At 64.3% G+C, this 18,103-nt stretch overlaps 1 protein-coding gene across 1 annotated transcript; it reads left to right on the plus strand.

Annotated features, from left to right (window-relative positions):
• The first annotated feature begins 77 nt into the window (after positions 1 to 77).
• TOR4A (torsin family 4 member A) lies at positions 78 to 3,599 on the plus strand. The gene is made up of 3 exons (XM_079791368.1): positions 78 to 735; positions 1,291 to 1,493; positions 2,196 to 3,599. The coding sequence occupies exon 3, from the start codon at positions 2,233 to 2,235 to the stop codon at positions 3,475 to 3,477; it is 1,245 nt and encodes a 414-aa protein (XP_079647494.1). The 5' UTR covers positions 78 to 735; positions 1,291 to 1,493; positions 2,196 to 2,232; the 3' UTR covers positions 3,478 to 3,599.
• The last annotated feature ends 14,504 nt before the right edge of the window (positions 3,600 to 18,103 follow it).

The following is an 18,103-nucleotide window of genomic DNA, read 5'->3' on the forward strand; positions in this document are numbered from 1 at the left end:
TTCCCGGCGTGTCCGTCTCTGGGCCACTGTCGCGGGGAAGCTCTGGGCGTGGCTGTCTTGTCCAGTTTGCTAGAGGCCACCACATGGGACACTGCCCCCCCCCGCCCCCAGCAGTGACACGCTGAGGGTCCTGCTCCACGGAAGTCCGTGGCCTTGCCGGGTGCGGGGGGACAGGGGCACTGGGAGGGCCAAGGACAGCAAAGGCTTATGGGGCGGGTCAGGAGGAGCTTGCTGTGTGTTAAGATGGAAGAAATACATGTTTAGCCCGGCCGGCGGGGCTCAGTGGTTGAGCATCAATCTGTGAACCAGGAGGTCACGGTTCGATTCCTGGTCAGGGTGCATGCCTGGGTTGTGGACTCAATCCTCAGTAGGGAGTGTGCAGGAGGCAGCCGATCAGTGACTGTCATCACTGATGTTTCTCTCTCCCTCTCCCTTCCTCTCTGCAATGAAAAAAAATATTAAATACCTGTTAGTACGCTGATGGAAGGACCCAGTGGGAGAAGCGGCCAGCTGTGTCAGAGTGGCCAGAGGGGGTGGGGCCAGGGCGCAGGCAGGCCTGTGGGAGTGGGAAGCTCTGACACAGCTGGCCGCTCAGGCTTCCTCCGGCTGCTTCCATCTCTGGGAATCGGAGCCAGGACCTGGCCTCCCCGGTGGGCCCAGGAGAGGAAGGGAGGGAACCCAGCTATGGGAGGAGTCGGTGAGCATCCTGGACCCCTGGGTGCCCTGAGGCTCAAGGTCAGGATGGACAGACAGTCAATGAAGCTGGGCTCCTCCAGCCCAGATGAAGGAATGGGAGGCCCCCTCCTATGGGTGGGTGGATGGCACTGGGGACCCCGAGGTGGATGGTGGGACTGGGGTGCTAGTGCAGGGAGCAGCCAGCTGAGCAGGTCAGCACCTTAAGAGGCGGAGAGGACAGTGACCTGAGCAGGGAGGGAGGGAGACGAGGGAGGAAAGGAAATGAGCCCTACTCTGGGGACCCCAGATTGGGGTCTGGGAAGGGGAAGGAAGGGGGGGGGGAGAATAGGGAGGAATGTGTGGACGCCCCTCCCCCCACAGGGGGCCGTGTGAGGGTCAGATCCAGAGGAGGTGGCCCTGGGGGTGCTCGGTGTCTGGAGGCCCATGGAGGTGCAGGGGCCCATGGGTCCCGGTGGAGGCGATGCCCAGGGCTAAGGGGAGTTGTGACCCACTGGTCAGGGGACCGGGAGGAGCCAGCCAGGCCTCCCCGCCGGGCGCCTCAGTCCAGCCCAAGTCCCGCCCTGGACACACCCCTGACTCACTTCCTTTGCGTAGAAGCGGAAACTTTCCCCGGCTTCCTCCGCGCTGGACACTCCCTGGGGACCCGCAGGTGCCACTGCCCCCCGCCTGAGCTGGCCCCAGGCCCCTGACCGCCGGCCCTTCCTGCTTCCTGAGTCGCAGCCTGTGTCCGGCGCTGCCCGGGGGGGCTGCCCTGGGGGGCTGGGGTCCAGCAGGAGCCTGGCCTGACGCAGCTGCAGGTATGAGGTGGTTTGGGGGCCAGGGGTGCACCCCGCATCTCTCCAGCTCTCTCCTCAGGGGCTCTTCCCTGGCCTCCTGCTCCTGTCTTTCTGTCCCTCTCCCACCGTCTCTGGGGGCTCCCGCCTGCCCCTCCATCAGTGTTCAACCGAGGGGTGTTGGGAGGGTCTTGGAGGGTGGGGGGCTGGGAGGCCGGGCTCAGCCTGGGAACAGGGCTGGGGCCCATTCCAAAAAGCAGAAGTTCCGGCCAGACCCCCCCCCTCCCCCCAAGTGTGCGGGGCTCCCAGCTCCAGGGGCTCCTCTTGGCACTCGGTGGGCCCTCGGCGCCTGGCAGTCGGAGCGGCGGGTGGGGGCGGAGTCGGGCCATGACCCATCTTCACCCCTAATCGGCGGCGCCTGGCCGGCCCGGACTCCTCCTCCAGGAAGCCGGGGGGCTGCCGGATAAGCTGCCCGGAGTGGCGTCCCCTCCCCCACCCCAGCCACTTCCTCTGGGCCCGCGGCTGTTTACGGGAGGACGCGAGGGATTTGCATGGGGCCCCGCGGGGAGCCGCTTCCTGGTCCGAAGGGGCGACCCTCCGGCCCAGCACCCCGGGCTGTGGGGCAGCCCCGGCCGCAGCCGGGCCGCCCGAGGGGTGCGCTCTCTCGGGGAAAGGGTCCGGGTCTCCGGGCGGAAGTCTGCAGACCCTCCTGCCTTCCTGTTGCAGGGAGGGCGACCTGCATGCGGAGCGCCGCCCCCGCACCATGGACCGCGGCCAGCCCAGCGCGGAGCCCGCGGTCTCGGAGCCAGCGGCCGCGGCTCCCCGCGCCCCCGGCCCGAGCGTGATGGCGCCGCTGCGCGCCGTGGTCCGCCTGCGCCGCCGCGTGTGCCTCCTGCGCAAGCGGCGCCCGCTGACGCCGGGCGCGGGGCTGGACGCGGGGGCCCTGGCGCCTCGCGCGGGCGCGGACCAGCCGCAGTTCTTCACCTTCGACGGCCCCGCGGAGCTGGCCTCGAGGACGCCGCGCAAGAAGCGACGGCGCAGCCGCGTGGTGCTCTACCCGGATACCGCGCGCAGGTCCCGGCCGCGCGCCGAGCACCACAGCCGCGCGCAGAGCTGCCTGCTGCTGCTCGTGGCCATCGTGGGCTTCCAGGTGCTCAACGCCATCGAGAACCTGGACGACAACGCGCTGCGCTACGACCTGGACGGGCTGGAGAAGGCGCTGCAGCGCTCCGTGTTCGGCCAGCCGGCGGCCGTGGGGCGCCTCGTGGCGCTGCTGCGGGACTACCTGTCCACGCACGTGCACAGCCGCCCGCTGCTGCTGGCGCTGCACGGGCCCAGCGGCGTGGGCAAGAGCCACGTGGGCCGCCTGCTGGCGCGCCACTTCCGCGCGGTGCTGGAGGACAGCGCGCTGGTGGTGCAGTACCACGCGCGGCACCACTGCCCCTCGACGCGCGCCCCGCAGGACTGCCGCGAGGAGCTGGCGCGCCACGTGGCCGACGTGGTGGCGCGGGCCGAGGCGGAGGAGAAGACGCCGCTCCTGGTGCTGGACGAGGTGGAGCAGATGCCGCCGGCGCTGCTGGACGAGCTTCACGGCCTCCTGCAGCCGCAGCGCCCGCACCGCTTCCACAACGCGGTCTACGTGCTGCTCAGCAGCGCGGGCGGCGCGGAGGTGACGCGCTTCGTGCTGCAGAACGCGTCCCGCACGCCGGCCCCACTCGCGGACCGCGCGCATCGGGCCCGCGCCGAGGAGGAGCTGCGCGCCGGCCTGAAGGCGCTCCTGGTGCGCGGGCACCCGCTGTGGCAGGCGGCGGCCGTGGTGCCCTTCCTGCTGCTGGACAAGCAGGACGTGGTCAGCTGTTTCCGGGACGAGATGGCCGGGGAGGGCTTCTTCCCCGAGCAGGCCCGCGCCGAGCTCCTGGCCGCGCAGCTCAGCTACTACCGCGTCGCGGGCCGCGAGTTTGCCGTCACCGGCTGCAAGCAGGTGGTGGCCCGGGTGAACCTCCTGTAGCCCAGGCGCCGGCGCAGCGGACACTGGCGAGAACGCCGGGACGTTTGGTGGCAGGTGGGGACGGACCCTGTGGCTTTGCCCCGCGCCGAGGCCCCTAATAAACCCAACTGCCCAGACCTCCACTCGGCCCCGCTCCGGGTTCTTGATTCGGCCACATCCCTCTGCGCCCACTGTGTGCCCACGACGCAGGCACCGGGAGATGGGCGGTGTGACCCCGTGACCCGGGCAGATGGTCTCAGGGTGAGCGGCTCCGGCCTCACACAGCCGGTTGGTTGCCTGTAGAGCTGTGTGTGACCCGGCCCCGGCACGCACGCACGCACACGCACACGCACACACACGCGCCTGCCCGCTCTGGGGACCCCTGGCCTGGAGCCCTCTGGCCTGGGGTATCCTGGGGGAAGCCTGGATGTCTAGCGGCTTCTCCGGCCCAGGAGGCAGGCCCATGGGGTGCGGGTCCACGCAGTGAGCTGATCCAGTGGAACCGCCCGGAGGCTGTGGAAGGGGGCGCGCTCAGGGTGACAGAGGCAGGAGGTGGCCTAAGCGGGGGACCTGACCTCCGGGTTCCCTCTGAGTACGCAGAGCCCTGGTCCCGCCCCAGGCCCGGGGAGCCCACCCAGCGGGCGGAACCCTCCCCAGTCACCCGGCAGCACCCCCGCCTGCCCCCCTTGTGCTCTGGGCGCTTCCCGCAGCCCCAGGGCGGCTCATTGCTGCCGCCTGGTGGCCGCACTGGGCCGCAGGGGCGGGTGCCCAGTCTCCCCGCCGCCCTGACGGTGTGCACCGCCCACCAGAGGGGGACCCCTGGCCTCCCGGGGAGACAGGTGCATAGAGGACACGCATGACAACAGCCAGTCCCGGGGGGGGGGGGAGGGGACGGAAGGGGGGGAGCCGTCGAGGTGGGGGCGCCGCCGAGGGGAAGCGGGAGGTGTTCGGTTCTCCAGCAGGTGCCAAGGGTACCCGGAGAGAGGTTGTGCGCCCTCCCACCTCTGACCTCAGCCCGACCCCCACCCTTGGTGCCCCTCCAGCCGCTCGCGGGCCGGCTCCCTCGTCCGTGTGGTCGCAGCTCCTCCCCGCCCATCAGCGGACCTGGGCCGAGGGGAGGGGAGGGGAGGGGGTTGGGTCCGGGCGCCGGCGCAGAGGAAAGGCGCCGGTGGGAGTGGGGGTGGGGGTGGGGGTGGGGGTGGGGGTGGGGCGGGGGGCACGCAGCCCCCGGCTCAGGGCGGGAACGGGGTGAGCCGCTCCCTGCGGCCGGGGCTGGGGGCTCGGGGGCTGGGGGCTCGGGGGCTGGGGGCTCGGGGGCTGGGGGCTCGGGGGCTGGGGCGTGGCCAGGGCTGGGAGCCCCAGAATTGTCAGCCTCAGCTCTGTCCACCCCAAACCCACGGGCTGCGCGGCTGGGGGACGAGTCCAGCCTCTGAGGCCAAACCCGGACTCGGAGCCGACCCTGCCCGGCCCCTGCCGCCTGGCCGCCGTGCTCAGGGGTGCGCGTGTGCGCATGCGCGCGTGGCTTTCTGTTGGCCTTTCAGTCCTACTTTTTCTGTATTTTTTTTTCTTATTTCTTGCTTCATGCGGGGCAGTGCCCCCCCCCCCCCCCCAAGGCGGTGTTTCCTTTTCCTCCTTAGGGGGCGGCAGTTACACCTGGAGCTCCCCCCGCCCCCGCAGGTCACGCACCCTCCGCGGGCGGAGCTCCCAGCCGCGGTCCCGCCTGGCTCTGGGCTTTTCCTTGGAACTGGGTGTGTCCCCCCCTTTGGGAAAGTTTTCGGGGTCACTGCGCCCGCCCTGCGCACAGACGGACTGGGGACCCATCTCGCTGAGGCCGGTGGCCGGGGTGGAGCCGCGGGGTGTCTCCTTGGCGGCCATGCCCGGTCCAGGGGTTCCGGTTGGTGTGAAGGGCGGTCCAGGGGTTCTGGTTGGTGTGAAGGGCGGTCCAGGGGTTCTGGTTGGTGTGAAGGGCGGTCCAGGGGTTCCGGTTGGTGTGAAGGGCGGTCCAGGGGTTCTGGTTGGTGTGAAGGGCGGTCCAGGGGTTCTGGTTGGTGTGAAGGGCGACGGTGCCGGCAGGACACGCAGACAAGCCGTGTGTTCAGATTTTACCGCAAAGCGCGCGCACGTGGGCACCCTCCTCCCCCGGTCCCCCCTCAGTCCTCTGCTCACTGCCCCCCAACCCCCAGCCAATAGCTCCCCAACTTTCAAGATAACGACTTGTTTTCGAAAACCAGCTCGATTGAGGTGTCATTTACAGGTCACACAATTGACTCATTGTCAGTGGACGATTTAATGGTTTTTGGTAAATTTGCAGATTTAATGGTTTTTGGTAAATTTGCAGATTTAATGTTTTTGGTAAATTTGCGGATTTAATGGTTTTTGGTAAATTTGCGGAGTTGTGCAGACTTCACGGTTGGGGCTCAGGCTGTCTCCCTCGCCCCAGAAGGCTCTGCTCCGCGCATGTCAGTGCGTGGACGAGGCGGCCGCGGTGAGGGAGGAGAGGAGACTGGGTGTTGAGTGTGGAGTGCAGACAGAGGCCCAATTAGTGTGGTACACCTGGAACTTACAGAATCGTATTAACCAACGTTACCTCAATTTAAAAAAAAAAAAAAAAAAAGGTTAACAAGTTCCTGGGATTCTGGCTCATTAAAAAAAAAAAGAAGAAGAAGAAGAGGAAGGAAAAAGAACAGCCCTCCCCCCGCCCTAACTTTGAGCAAAATCCTGGCGCCAGAGCGCCCGCCAGACCGCCAAGGGCAGCCCCGCGGCCTTCCCGAACCCGAAACCCGAAACCTGCTGACGGAGCCGATGAGCCCTGCGAGACCCTTACCATCGGCCTCAGACCGTTTATTTTCTTTTAAATAATTTTTTCTTTTCTGTATACTTTTATTATTATTATTATTATTGATTCCAGAGAGGGAGAGAGAGAAACATCAGTGATGAGAATCATTGATGGGCTGCCTCCTACTGGGGGTTCAAACGTACAACCCGGGCATGTGCCCCGACCGGGAATTGAACCCTGACCTCCTGGTTCATAGGTCGACGCTCAACCACTGAGCCCCACGGCCGGGCCACCTCAGCCGGTCTTTAGGGAGCGTGCTGGCTGTGCCTCCCTGTGGGTGGCCTTCCCCTGTGTGCGAAGGGCTGACAGGCGGGTCCCTTCTCTCAAAAGACCAGGACGGAGTGGGAAGCCGGGTCCTCTTGGTTGGAGCGTCGTCTGTACACCAAGAAGGTGGCGGGTTCGAACCCTGGTCAGGGCACGCAGCGAGGTTGTGGGTTCAATCCCCAGTCGGTCGGGGCACACCCCGGAGGCAGCCGTCCATGTTCCTCACCAGAAGCAGCTACAATCCTTCCTTTCCGGTCTGCAGCGGGCTTGGCAGCACCCTCCACCTCCCGTCCCGATTCCGGGACCCGGAGCCCCTTCCAGACTGTCTCCTCGGAGGCCGCCGGGCTCCACACCCACCGCCGAGGTCACCTGACTCGAGGCGGGGCCCAGCACCTGTTCCGGTAACACGGCTTCCCCGGTGACACGGCAACACCTCCCGGACACCCTGTTCCTGGCCCGCGCCACTGGCCTCGTCCCAGCTGGACAGGAGTCTTTCTCGGAACTGACTCACGCGCCTCCTGCAGGTCCCGGCCCGCGGCGCGGATGCCGGTGCCTTCCCGTGGGAAGGAAATGAGTCACCGGGACACGGCCGCCGGTTCCTGAGGCCCCTCTGATTCCCACGCGTCCTGGGCCCGAGCTGGAGCACAGCTTCCTCCCGGGCCTCCTCCGGGGCCTCCTCCGGGGCCTCCTCCCGGGCCTCCTCCGGGGCCTCCTCCCGGGCCTCCTCCGGGGCCTCCTCCCGGGCCTCCTCCGGGGCCTCCTCCGGGGCCTCCTCCGGGGCCTCCTCCCGGGCCTCCTCCGGGGCCTCCTCCGGGGCCTCCTCCCGGGTCTCCTCCCGGGCCTCCTCCGGGGCCTCCTCCGGGGCCTCCTCCCGGGTCTCCTCCCGGGCCTCCTCCGGGGCCTCCTCCGGGGCCTCCTCCGGGGCCTCCTCCCGGGCGATGCGGCCACTCACAAAGCTCTTCGCCTCTGCGGGGCCTGAGGTCCTGGGAAGGAGCAGCTGCCCAAACCTGGGTTCCATATTTCGGCGTCGGGTGTCAGAACCAGGCCGCCCGGACCACAGGCCCCCTGGCGTCCTGAGCACCGCCAGGGCCCAGGTTGGCGTCCGTGGCGCGGCTTTCGGGGCGCTCGGCTGTTGCTGACGTTGGCTCCCCGACCTCTCGTGTTTACCGAAGGGTGCTGGTCCTGCCCCAGTTCCGCCGGAAGGACGGACAGCGTGGCCGGTCGGTGCACACGGGAAGCAGCCCATCGACGTCTCTCTCTCCCTCTCCCTCTCCCTCCCTCTAACCAGTGAAGGCGTGTCTTCGGGAGAGGATTGAAAAAAGGCCCCAGCGCTTTCCACGCTGGACTCCCGGTGCCCAGGAAAGCAGTGCCCTCGCCGCCCTCTGCCGGGAGCGTCGCCTTCCGCAGGGCGCGCCCCTCAGAGGAGCCGGCGCGGCCACAGCCCTGTCTGGTCCAGGGGGATGTTGACCGCGCTGGTAACTTAGCAACGCCATCCAGGGAGGCAGAGAAGGGAAACAGGGGAGACCCAGCAGTGGCCGGTTTGATCAAGAAGCTCCGGTTCAGCCTGGTAACAACCCTGCTGCGGCCGACGGAGGCCCTGCTCCTGGTACTGGACAGGCACCGAGCCCTCGGGCCCGGCGGGAGACGGCAGATCGGCCGGCCGTGGGGAGGTGGTGGCGGGCTGGGACCCCACTGTCCACCGTGCGGAGTGCAGCCCCGGAGCCGTGGTCTGTGGCGCGTCCTGCTGACTGACCTTCCCCTTGCGGACAGCTGCACCCCGACACAGGCCAGCCAACTGCCGGAGGAGGTGATCCCGCCCGGGCTTCTCGCCACGGCCCCGGGGACCCAGGACCCCGCTTCCTGCTCAGACCCTGTAACACATCTGTGCTGTCCAGCTGGTTTTATTTTACCTTTAAAATATTTTTATGCCGAAACCGGTTTGGCTCAGTGGATAGAGTGTCGGCCTGCGGACTCAAGGGTCCCAGGTTCGATTCCGGTCAAGGGCATGTACCTTGGTTGCGGGCACATCCCCAGTGGGGGGTGTGCAGGAGGCAGCTGATCGATGTTCCTCTCTCATCGATGTTTCTAACTCTCTATCCCTCTCTCTTCCTCTCTGTAAAAAATCAATAAAATGTATTTTTTTTAAATAAAAAAAAATATTTTTATTGATCTCAGAGAGGAAGGGAGAGAGAGAGAAACGTCAATGATGAGAGAGAATCATCGGCCGGCTGCCTCCTGCACGCCCCACCCTGGGGATGGAGCCTGTGCCCTGAGCGGGACTCTAACCGTGGCCTCCTGGTTCGTAGGTTGCCGCTCAGCCACCGAGCCACGCCGGCCGCTGTCTGGCACGAGGCCGCACTCCCGAGCTGCGATTCTTTCTTGTTTTGGAACAAACCCATCTTGCGGGAACGCTGTCTGCTGTCCGTTTGCTTCCGGCCAACAGCATTGCATCTTGTCTGAGAAGCACGCCGCCCGAGGCTGCGAGCTGCCCTTTGTGTCCTGATAGGTGGTATTGTGCATTGACGTCCAGGTCCCTGACCGTCTTGAGTTCAGTTCGCGAAGGGATGCGGCGGAAGGTGCAGCGCGGCCACCGAGCCACGTGGGTCTGCTGGTGACGGGCCGGGTGCCGAGAGCTGCTTTGCCTCGGTGCTTTGTCTCGTTGGCGCATTTGCCGAGGTCGTTCAGCCGCGTGTGCGGGAGGCTGTTCCGAAGTCTGGTGCATCTCACGGGTCCAGGCGGCTAAGTGTCCGTGTTGGTCAGTTCCCGTCTTGATGACCGCGGGAAGTCCTGAGTCTTCGAAATCCTCTCACTTTGTGCTTTATTTTCAAGACTATTGTGTGGTTTTTTCTGTCATTCGTCCGTCCAAATGAACGTGTAAAACCATCCTGTCGCCCAGCCAGGCCAGTGTGACTCAGTGGCTGAGCGTCGACCTATGAACCAGGAGGTCGCGGTTCGATTCCTGGTCGGGGCACATGCAGTGTGGGGAGTGATTCTCTCTCATCATCGATGTTTCTCTCTCTCCCCCTCTCCTTTCCTCTCTGATGTCAATACGAATATATATATATATTTTAAATATATTTTATTGATTTTTTACAGAGAGGAAGAGAGAGGGATAGAGAGTTAGAAACATCCTATGAGAGAGAAACATCGATCAGCTGCCTCTTGCACACCCCCCACTGGGGATGTGCCCGCAACCAAGGTACATGCCCTTGACCGGAATCGAACCTGGGACCCTTGAGTCCGCAGGCCGACGCTCTATCCACTGAGCCAAACCGGTTTCGGCCGAATATATTTTTTTAAAAGAACTTTTACTGAGGAAAATCGTTCTGTTGACGGAGGAACTACCGATGAAAACAACCCTGTGTGTTCAGCCAGAGTTTTCTAGCGAAAACAACGGAAAGAAGAAAGACCTCCCCGCCCCTCCCCCTAAACATGCAACAACACGGGTGAGTCTCACGAGCGCCCTGGTGAAGAGCACACCCCACACGCATCCTTTTCTAGATGGCTCTAGAGCAGGACCATTGCTCCGGTGGAAATCAGACCCGGGGCCGGCGGGGTGGCTGGGGCGTCCTGTATTTGGATGGTGGCGTTAGTTACGTGGGCGTAAACATCTGTGGACACGGGCCACACCCCAAGAGGCTGCGTTTTATTATATGGAAATGGTCCCACAATAAATGGGTTTTGAGAAATATACACGATAAGCCCAACGATCTTCTGGCCTCGATTACAATAAAAAGAAGCCTTGACAGGGAGCGGTTTATGGACCCCGGAACCTTGAGAATTCAAAGTGCTGGTTACTTATTACTCCCCGGAGATAAGGGGGGGGTCTCCTCGCCCGCCCTCTGCCCTCACACCGGGCACAGGCGCCCACATGGCACTTCCCGGGCTGCCAGGCAGCAAGGGCACAAACACGGGCCGTTCCGGGTCCGGGACCGTGTGTGCGGTGGAGCCCAGGACGGCGGGGGGCGGGCGGAGCTGTGCCCATCATGCGTCCTGGCACAATCCCAGGGCCGCAGGCCAGACCCCGCCTCGGGGCCCTCGGGGCTGCCCAGGTGCCGGGGTCGGGACTGCACACTGTGCCCCGCCAGCTGAGCCGGGCACTCTGCCGCCCGCCCGGGAGGGCTGTCTTTCCTTCGGCTGCTCCTCCGCTGGGCAGAGCGGGTGGGGACAGACGTCCTTGCAAATACTGAGCCTGTTTCCATTATTATTAGGGTCAGGGTCAGGGTCAGGGTCAGGGCTAGGGATAAGAATAGGGTTAGGGGTAACAATAGGGTTAGGGGTAACGATAGGGTTAGGGTTTACGGTTAGGGTTTGGGGTATGTTAGGGTTAGGGCTAGGGTTAGGTTTAGGGGTACGTTAGGGCTATGTTTGGATTTAGGGATAAGGAGGGTTAGGGTTAGGTTTAGAGATAAGAATAGGGTTAGGGTTTGGGATAAGGATAGGGTTAAGGTTAGGGTTAGGGTTAGAGTTTAGGGTTAGGTGTAGGTTAGGGTTAGGGCTAGGGTCAGGGTTAGGGTTATGATTATGGTTAGGTGTAAGTTAGGATTAGGGTTAGGGTTAGGGCTATGGTTATGGTTAGGGTTACTGTTAGGGTTAGGGCTAGGGTTAGGTTTAGGGTAAGGAATAGTGTTAGGGCAGTCGTCGGCAAATCGAGGCTCGCGAGCCACATGTGGCTCTTTGGCCCCTTGAGTGTGGCTCTTCCACAAAATACCACGGCCTGGACAAGTCTATTTTGAAGAAGTGGCGTTAGAAGAAGTTTAAGTTTAAAACATTTGGCTCTCAAAAGAAATTTCAATCGTTGTCCTGTTGATATTTGGCTCTGTTGACTAATGAGTTTTCCAACCACTGGGTTACGGTTACCGTTGGGGTTTAGGTTAAGGATAGGTTTTGGGTTAGGGTTAGGGATAAAGATGGGTTAGGGCGACTTACAGATATGTTTAGGTTTGCAATAGGGTTTTGGTTAGGGTTAGGGCTAGGTCTCGGGGTCAGGTTTAGGATTAGGGGTTATGGGTTAGGGTTAGGCTTATGGTTAGGTTAGAATTAGGTCCAGGGCTATTGGTTATTGGTTTGGTGTTAGGGTTAGTGCTTGTCCTTGCACATAAACAGCACCGTTTCAGTTCTTAGACAGTTCTTCACACAAACCTCCATGCTAGAGTGATGTGGGCATTACCAGCGGGAAGAATAGGGCCCAGCCCACAGCCTGGAGAGCCTGTTTTTTATTCCAATATGGCAGACCCGGACGACTACTCACCCCGCCCGCGCCAGCCCTCCTGTGCGCCCATTTTCAGCTGGCAGAGTCTTGACCAAATAAGTGAAGTGTCGCCCTAACCGGTTTGGCTCAGTGGATAGAGCGTCGGCCTGCGGACTGAAGGGTCCCAGGTTCGATTCCGGTCAGGGGCATGTACCTTGGTTGCGGGCGCGTCCCCAGTTGGGAATGTGCAAGAGGCAGCTGATCGAGGTTTCTCTCTCATCGATGTTTCTGACTCTCTGTGCCTCTCCTTTCCTCTCTGTAAAAATCAATAAAATATTTTTAAAAAAAGTAAGTGAAGTGTCATAAACAGAGACCTCATTTTTATTGTAGTCGGAAGGTCCTACCGCGGGCGCTCCCGGACTTACCACTGATTGTCAACCACCCCAAACAGCAGACACCCACATCTCCAACAGATGTGTTTTTTAATATATTTTATTGATTTTTTACAGAGAGGAAGGGAGAGGGATAGAGAGTTAGAAACATCGATGAGAGAGAAACATGGATCAGCTGCCTCCTGCACGCCCCCTACTGGGGATGTGCCTGGAACCAAGGTACATGCCCTTGACCGGAATCGAACCTGGGACCCTTCAGTCCGCAGGCCGATGCTCTATCCACGGAGCCACCCTGGTTAGGGCGAAACCCACTGTCTTGTGCACACCTCTGCTAGTTTGAATTTTGTCATGTCTCTTTGGGAAGTTGATGGAACATTTTGGGCTTGGTTCCCTTGGGGGTTCTGGTCCACAGGGCATCAAGGAGGACACCCACAGACCCTCAGAGGTGGGCTTTACCCGTTGGGGGATGCGTTGCGGGTAACCCTGGCCTGCGGGCTCCATCTGAGTCGGCGTGGCTTCGGACACAGCGAGTTCTTCCTGGCACATGCCCAGCACAGGCACTTCCGTGGGCAGGGGGTGAGGGTGACGGCCCGAAGAGCCTGCAAGTCTCGTGCCAACTCCCCCGGAGCTTTGCCCGCCCCTGGGCCCCTCTGCCGAGGCCCTAGGCTCCGTGTGGTGACCTGGTAGCACCCCATGACCGGTCCCGATGGTTCTTGGGTGTCCTGAAGTGTGACACGTGGTGGCATGTCCACGGGGCGGAGAGGGATCCGTGTCTCGCTGTCTGTCCACTCGTGGGCCTGGAGTGTGCTCTCTTCTCCATTCGACCCCGAAGGAGCACAGCGCACCTTGCCGGTCGCCGGACACGGACGGTGACGGGGCTGTACCCCCCGGCCGTGGGTCTGGCTTCCTGCGGGGCCTGCAGGAGCCGGGAGGCACGGTGGGGTCCACTCCCCTGCCCTTTCCTGAGACGGGAAGGTGCCACCCCCCAGGGCCCCCTGCCAGGCGGTGGGATCCTGCCTCCCCTGCCCACCTGGCGCGGCCTCTATGCCAGTCCTTCGCCCGGCGCCTCCATGCTCTGGTCCCTTCCCACCCCGGCCCCACACATCGCCAGGGCTGTCTGTTTATTTATTTTTAAAATATATTTTTATTGATTTCAGAGGAAGGAAGTGGGAGAGAGATAGAAACATCAATGATGAGAATCACCAATCGGCCGCCTCCTGCACGCCCCACACGGGGGATTGAGCCAGAAACCGGGGCCTGTGCCCTGACCGTGACCTCCTGGTTCACAGGTCACTGCTCAACCACTGAGCCACCCGGGCTGGCCGGGCAGGGTGTCCCTTTAGAAGACAGCTCAGGGTCCTGCAAGGTCATCCAAGCGAGATGTGGCTCAGTGGATAGTGTCGGCCTGCGGACTGAAGGGTCCCAGGTTCGATTCTGGTCAGGGGCATGTACCTTGGTTGTACATGCCCCTGACCAGGTTGTACCATCCTGGGCCCCTCCCCCCACCCCCTCCTCACACTCACAGCGGTAAATCCATCACCCTAACCCCCTGCGGCCACAGTTCAGCTCCGAGCTGGCCTCGGCTTGGCCACGCCCATCGGGGCGCTTTTGGGGCTCCCTAACCCGCCCCTCACTTCCCACCGCCCCATGCAAGCTCCTCCCGCCGCACGGGGGCTCCTCCCAGTCGGCAAACCCAGACGCACCCCGGTACCTGCCAGGAGGCGAGTGCTGGGCTCCAGGAAGCGGGGCGCAGGTCCCGACCCGACCCATCGAAGCGGGTGCGGAGCGCGGCTGTCGGGTGCCCGCGGGGTCAGGCCGCCTCGGAACGCCGGGCTCTGGGTGCAGTTCCTGCGGCGGCCACGGGGCGGCAGCACAGCCCAAGCGTGCGGTCCTCGGCCAATGGCCAATGGGGGGCGGGGAGAGCTCCCCGGGGGCGCGTCACCCCAAAGCCCCCCGCCCACTGTGGACGCGCCGCCACCCCTACGCGTGGAATTCCCGCCCGGGGAAGGGGTGTCCCGGGCCCCAAGAGGCAGGCGCGGGTCCCCCCTCCCCAGCCCCCCCCATTGCTCCTCGGACGCCGGTGGGGGATGGGGGGTGGCAGAGAGGATCCCAAGTCTCCCGCAGGCCCCGTCTCCACCCCCTTCCCGTCCGGCCAGGCCTGGGGTCCTCAGGTGCCGCCTCTGGGGGCTCTCCCCACCCTCCAACCACCCAGTCCCGGGGGCGCGCAGGCTGTCCAACCGTCTGTCTCCGCTCCGACCCCACCCACGAGGGGCGCACTCGCACCCCGCGCACAGCAGCGTCTGGTGGGTGCCCGGGGGTGGGGGTGGGGGGGGGGAAAGGCGGATGAGCCGCGGGGTCCAGGCCGTGACCCCCCGACACAGATGACAGCTGGTCCCTGCCGCTCACAGGCACCCGAGCCGAGTGCGCAGCCCCCCCCCCCGCCCCCCCCCGCCTGGTGCGCTTTGGGGTGCACAGGCAGCCCCCCGCGGCCCTGCGTGGCCCCCGCTGGTTTGAATACGAAGATGGGACCTTTGTGAACGCCGCACCCCCCCCCTTGCCAGGCCTCTCACGGCCGGGCCCCTGCGACACCCCCACCCGCCGCTGCAGACCCCCGGCACCCCCACGCCGGAACCCCCAGCCCGGCCGCTGGGCTCCCCTCGCCTGCCCCCAGCCCCATCGCCCAGCCCCCTCCGCCCTCATTAGCATGGCAGCTGCTCCCGGGCGGCCGGGAGGAAAGGGCAGAGGCCTCGGCAATGAATGGGGCCGGGCTTTGGAGAGGGCGACGAAGAAAGACCGACAGACGGACGGACGGACGCGCAGGACAGTCGGACCGGGAGCAGAAGAATGCGCCCCAGGGAGGGGCGTGCGGGCGGGGCGCGGGGTCCGCGGTGCTGCGGGAGGCGGGGGAGGGCGGGCGCCTGGGGACCGAAGCCTCCCTCCCCGGGGGCGGGTCCCAGACCCCCGGCCCGCACCCTCACAGCCGCCCCGCACCGGCCTCCTTCCGCCCTCAGCCCCCAGGCCTCTGGCCTCCCCAGGCCGGCGCCCCTGGGCCTGTGTGCACCCCAGTCTGCTGAGCTGCAAGGCCTCCTTCCCCCTAACCGGCTCCCTGGCTCTCGCCCTCGGTCCTGGCCCCCCTCCTGCCATCTCCCCTCCCCGCCGGCCCCCCTCCCCTCCGGCCCACCTGCGGCCTTTAGACAGCTCTCTGGCCGAGCAGCCCCTGCGTTCCGGGCCTCCCGTCCGTCTGTCCCGACAGAAGCACTTCCTGGCCCGCCCGCCGGGTCAGGCCTGGAGGCCGCCGGACGGACCCAGTGCTCTTGGCTGCCGCCTGGTGTGGGCCTGTCCTCGCCCATCTGGTCTGTCTCCTCCACGGCAGCCACTCCAGGGGCCCAGCGGCCCAGCCCTGCCCGCCAGGCCCGCCACTCTGGGTCTCCGGGTGGCCTGGCTGGACCCTCGGCGCCCCCCCCCTCGCCCCCCACCTGCAGACCCGAGGACACTGTGCCTCCTCTCACCCTGCGCAGTCTCTCCCACTCCCGCAGGCCTGGGAGGGGAGGGGAGGGGAGGGGAGGGGAGGGGAAGGAAGGGGGAGGGGCGGGCCGCCTGTGCAGGAAGCGGTCCGTGTGCTGCCCAGGAAGGCCGGGGCAGGGCCTGCACTGCGCCCTGACCACGTGGGGGTGAACCTGGTTTGGGGGGCTGCTCCCCTGGGCTCTGCCGATGAAAGGGCGGCCGGCCTGCCCTCCGCGCCCCTGGCGTCCCTCGCTGCTGCGGGGACCAGGCTGGAAGGGGGGTCTGTGCAGAGACAGGCCCTGGGCAGAGGCAGCAGGAACCCACCAGGCCCCCCCTTCGTGGGGCCAAGCTTTGCTCAGCCCGTGTCTTTAAGCAGAGGCCTAGGGAGCCCAGTCTCCCCAGCGGCAGCCACGTGCCTGGATAGCCCCCCCCCCCCCCCCCCCGATCTTTCCACCAGGGAGACCCTGAAGGGAGGGCAGTCAGGGCCGTGCCGGTCTTCAGATGGCGCCACGCGCTCAACTTCCGGGTTCTTGTGGCCAGGGCCCCCCCCCCCCCCCCCGGCTTATTTGCATCAAATAGTCACTCACCTCAGCAGGTGACAGGATGGAGCTGGCGCGGGCAGGCAATGCCTGGGAAAGCCTGGAGGGTGACCGAGCAGGAGGTGGAGTGGCACCGAGTGGCCCGGGGAAGGGCATGGTGTCCGACCTGCTGACGAGGGAGCAGAGACCGTCAGCCGCCCTTCAGCGAGGAGGGGCCTGAAGCCGGCGGCGGGGCTCAGTGCACCTCCCTCCGCCTGCCTGCTCCCCTGGCGCCATCCTGCTGGTGGGCGTCCAGCCCTCCCCGCAGGGGCCCAGCTCCGTCCAGCGGGTGCAGTCACTGCCCCCCCCCCACGCCTCCACGTGGCTCAGCTCAGGGCTCCCCAGCTCCCAGACGCCACCCCGGGGTCAGAGAAGAGCCTCCCCTTGTCAGGAGCGAGCAACCATGATGTTCCCCCAAATTTAAAAGATGCCCCTCTGTCAGCAGGTGGTCCAGCACGAGCCCACAGCAGCCGGAGAGGGTGCCCCTCGGACCTCACCTCTCAGGCTGGGGGTCAGGGGTCAGGGGTCAGGGAAGAGCTCGGAGCAGAAGTTCCCGGGAGGCCTCAGCTGTGTGCCCAACCCATGGGCCCCTCCGAATCCTGCGTGCGGCCCACTGCGCCGGCCGTGGGGCCGAGCCTGGAGCCAGGTCCCCGGCTCCGTCCGGAGGCGAACGCGAGCCAAGCTCTGTGCGGCCGGACCCTGTGGGCCGAGCCCAAGAAAAACCAACAAGCTTTTGTTTTTTAATATAAAAAGATCAATGAAAAATTTATTGATAAACTTTCCACGCCGGGCTACAAGGGTATCGTACACTCGGGGATGATGGGCTGCAGACTTCATCCAGTTAGAGGTGATCAGGCCGGGCCCACACACAGCTTCCATAAGCCTAGAAGGTCTTAGCATTAATTAACATAATTAAAACGTTATTTGCATCTAGAAAAAAATATACAGAAAAACTCCTTGTGGAGTAACTGTGCCTCCGGCCACCGCCTGGGTCCCACCGCGGCCTCCGCGTCTCCTCCTCCCGCGGTTCCGTCCGGCCTCGGGGGACTGGGAGGCCTGGGAGGCGGCGGCGGAGGGCCTCCACCCACCTGTGTCCCCGTGTGCCCCCCATTTCCGCGGGAAGGTCAGCAGCACTTGCTCCCCAGGAAGCCTCATTTCAATCTGAATAATTCCGTCCCCTTTTATTTCTCGGCATCCAAACAGCCAGGGGCGTGGGGTTGCATAGAAAATCGGACCGAGGGCGACCGGGGAAGGCCTCCCCGACGGAGAGCGACGCGGGAGCACCGCCCCCCCCCCCCCCCCCCGCAGCCCCCCGGCCCCTCCCCCCCGGCAGGATTTGGGGACGCGAGTCGGGTTCTTGAAACCCCGGGAGGCCGAGGAAGGGCAGAGTCCTTCAACTCAGCAATCAGCACAGGAGATTCACAGTCTTATCGGCATTTTATAAAAATATAAATATGGGTACACTGTTGCCTACACAACGCCCTTTAAAATGGGGTTATAACCAAGACTCAGAAAATACACCTAACACTTGGCTTACAACGCGTTAATAGTTTATATTGTCATAAATGTTATGACATAGAATCGTGGCAAATCCATTTACTTTTTTAAAAAAGTGTGCAACCGACTGTTACCTCTCCCAGGACCCACGGACCGGGTGTGGGCCCCACCCCCTCCATCACCGCCGCCCGGCGCCCAGGGTCCGCCCTGGGGACTTCAGAAAACAGCAGGTTTGGGGCCGGCGGCCGGTCAGAGGGGGAGGCGGCCTAGGGCTCCCCAAACTCACACGGAACCGTGTGTGTGAGAAAGAGAAGGGGGAGGGGGAGAGGGGGCAGGAGGAGGGAGAGGGGACTGGGGGGAGGGGGCAGACAGGGGGAAGGGGGTT

Source organism: Cnephaeus nilssonii (genome assembly GCF_951640355.1).
Source record: "Cnephaeus nilssonii genome assembly, chromosome: 14".
NCBI lineage: Eukaryota > Metazoa > Chordata > Mammalia > Chiroptera > Vespertilionidae > Cnephaeus > Cnephaeus nilssonii.

Coding starts and splice junctions, on each gene's coding strand:
- TOR4A (XM_079791368.1), top strand. CDS start 2,233: ATGGACCGCGGCCAGCCCAGCGCGGAGCCCGCGGTCTCGGAGCCAGCG.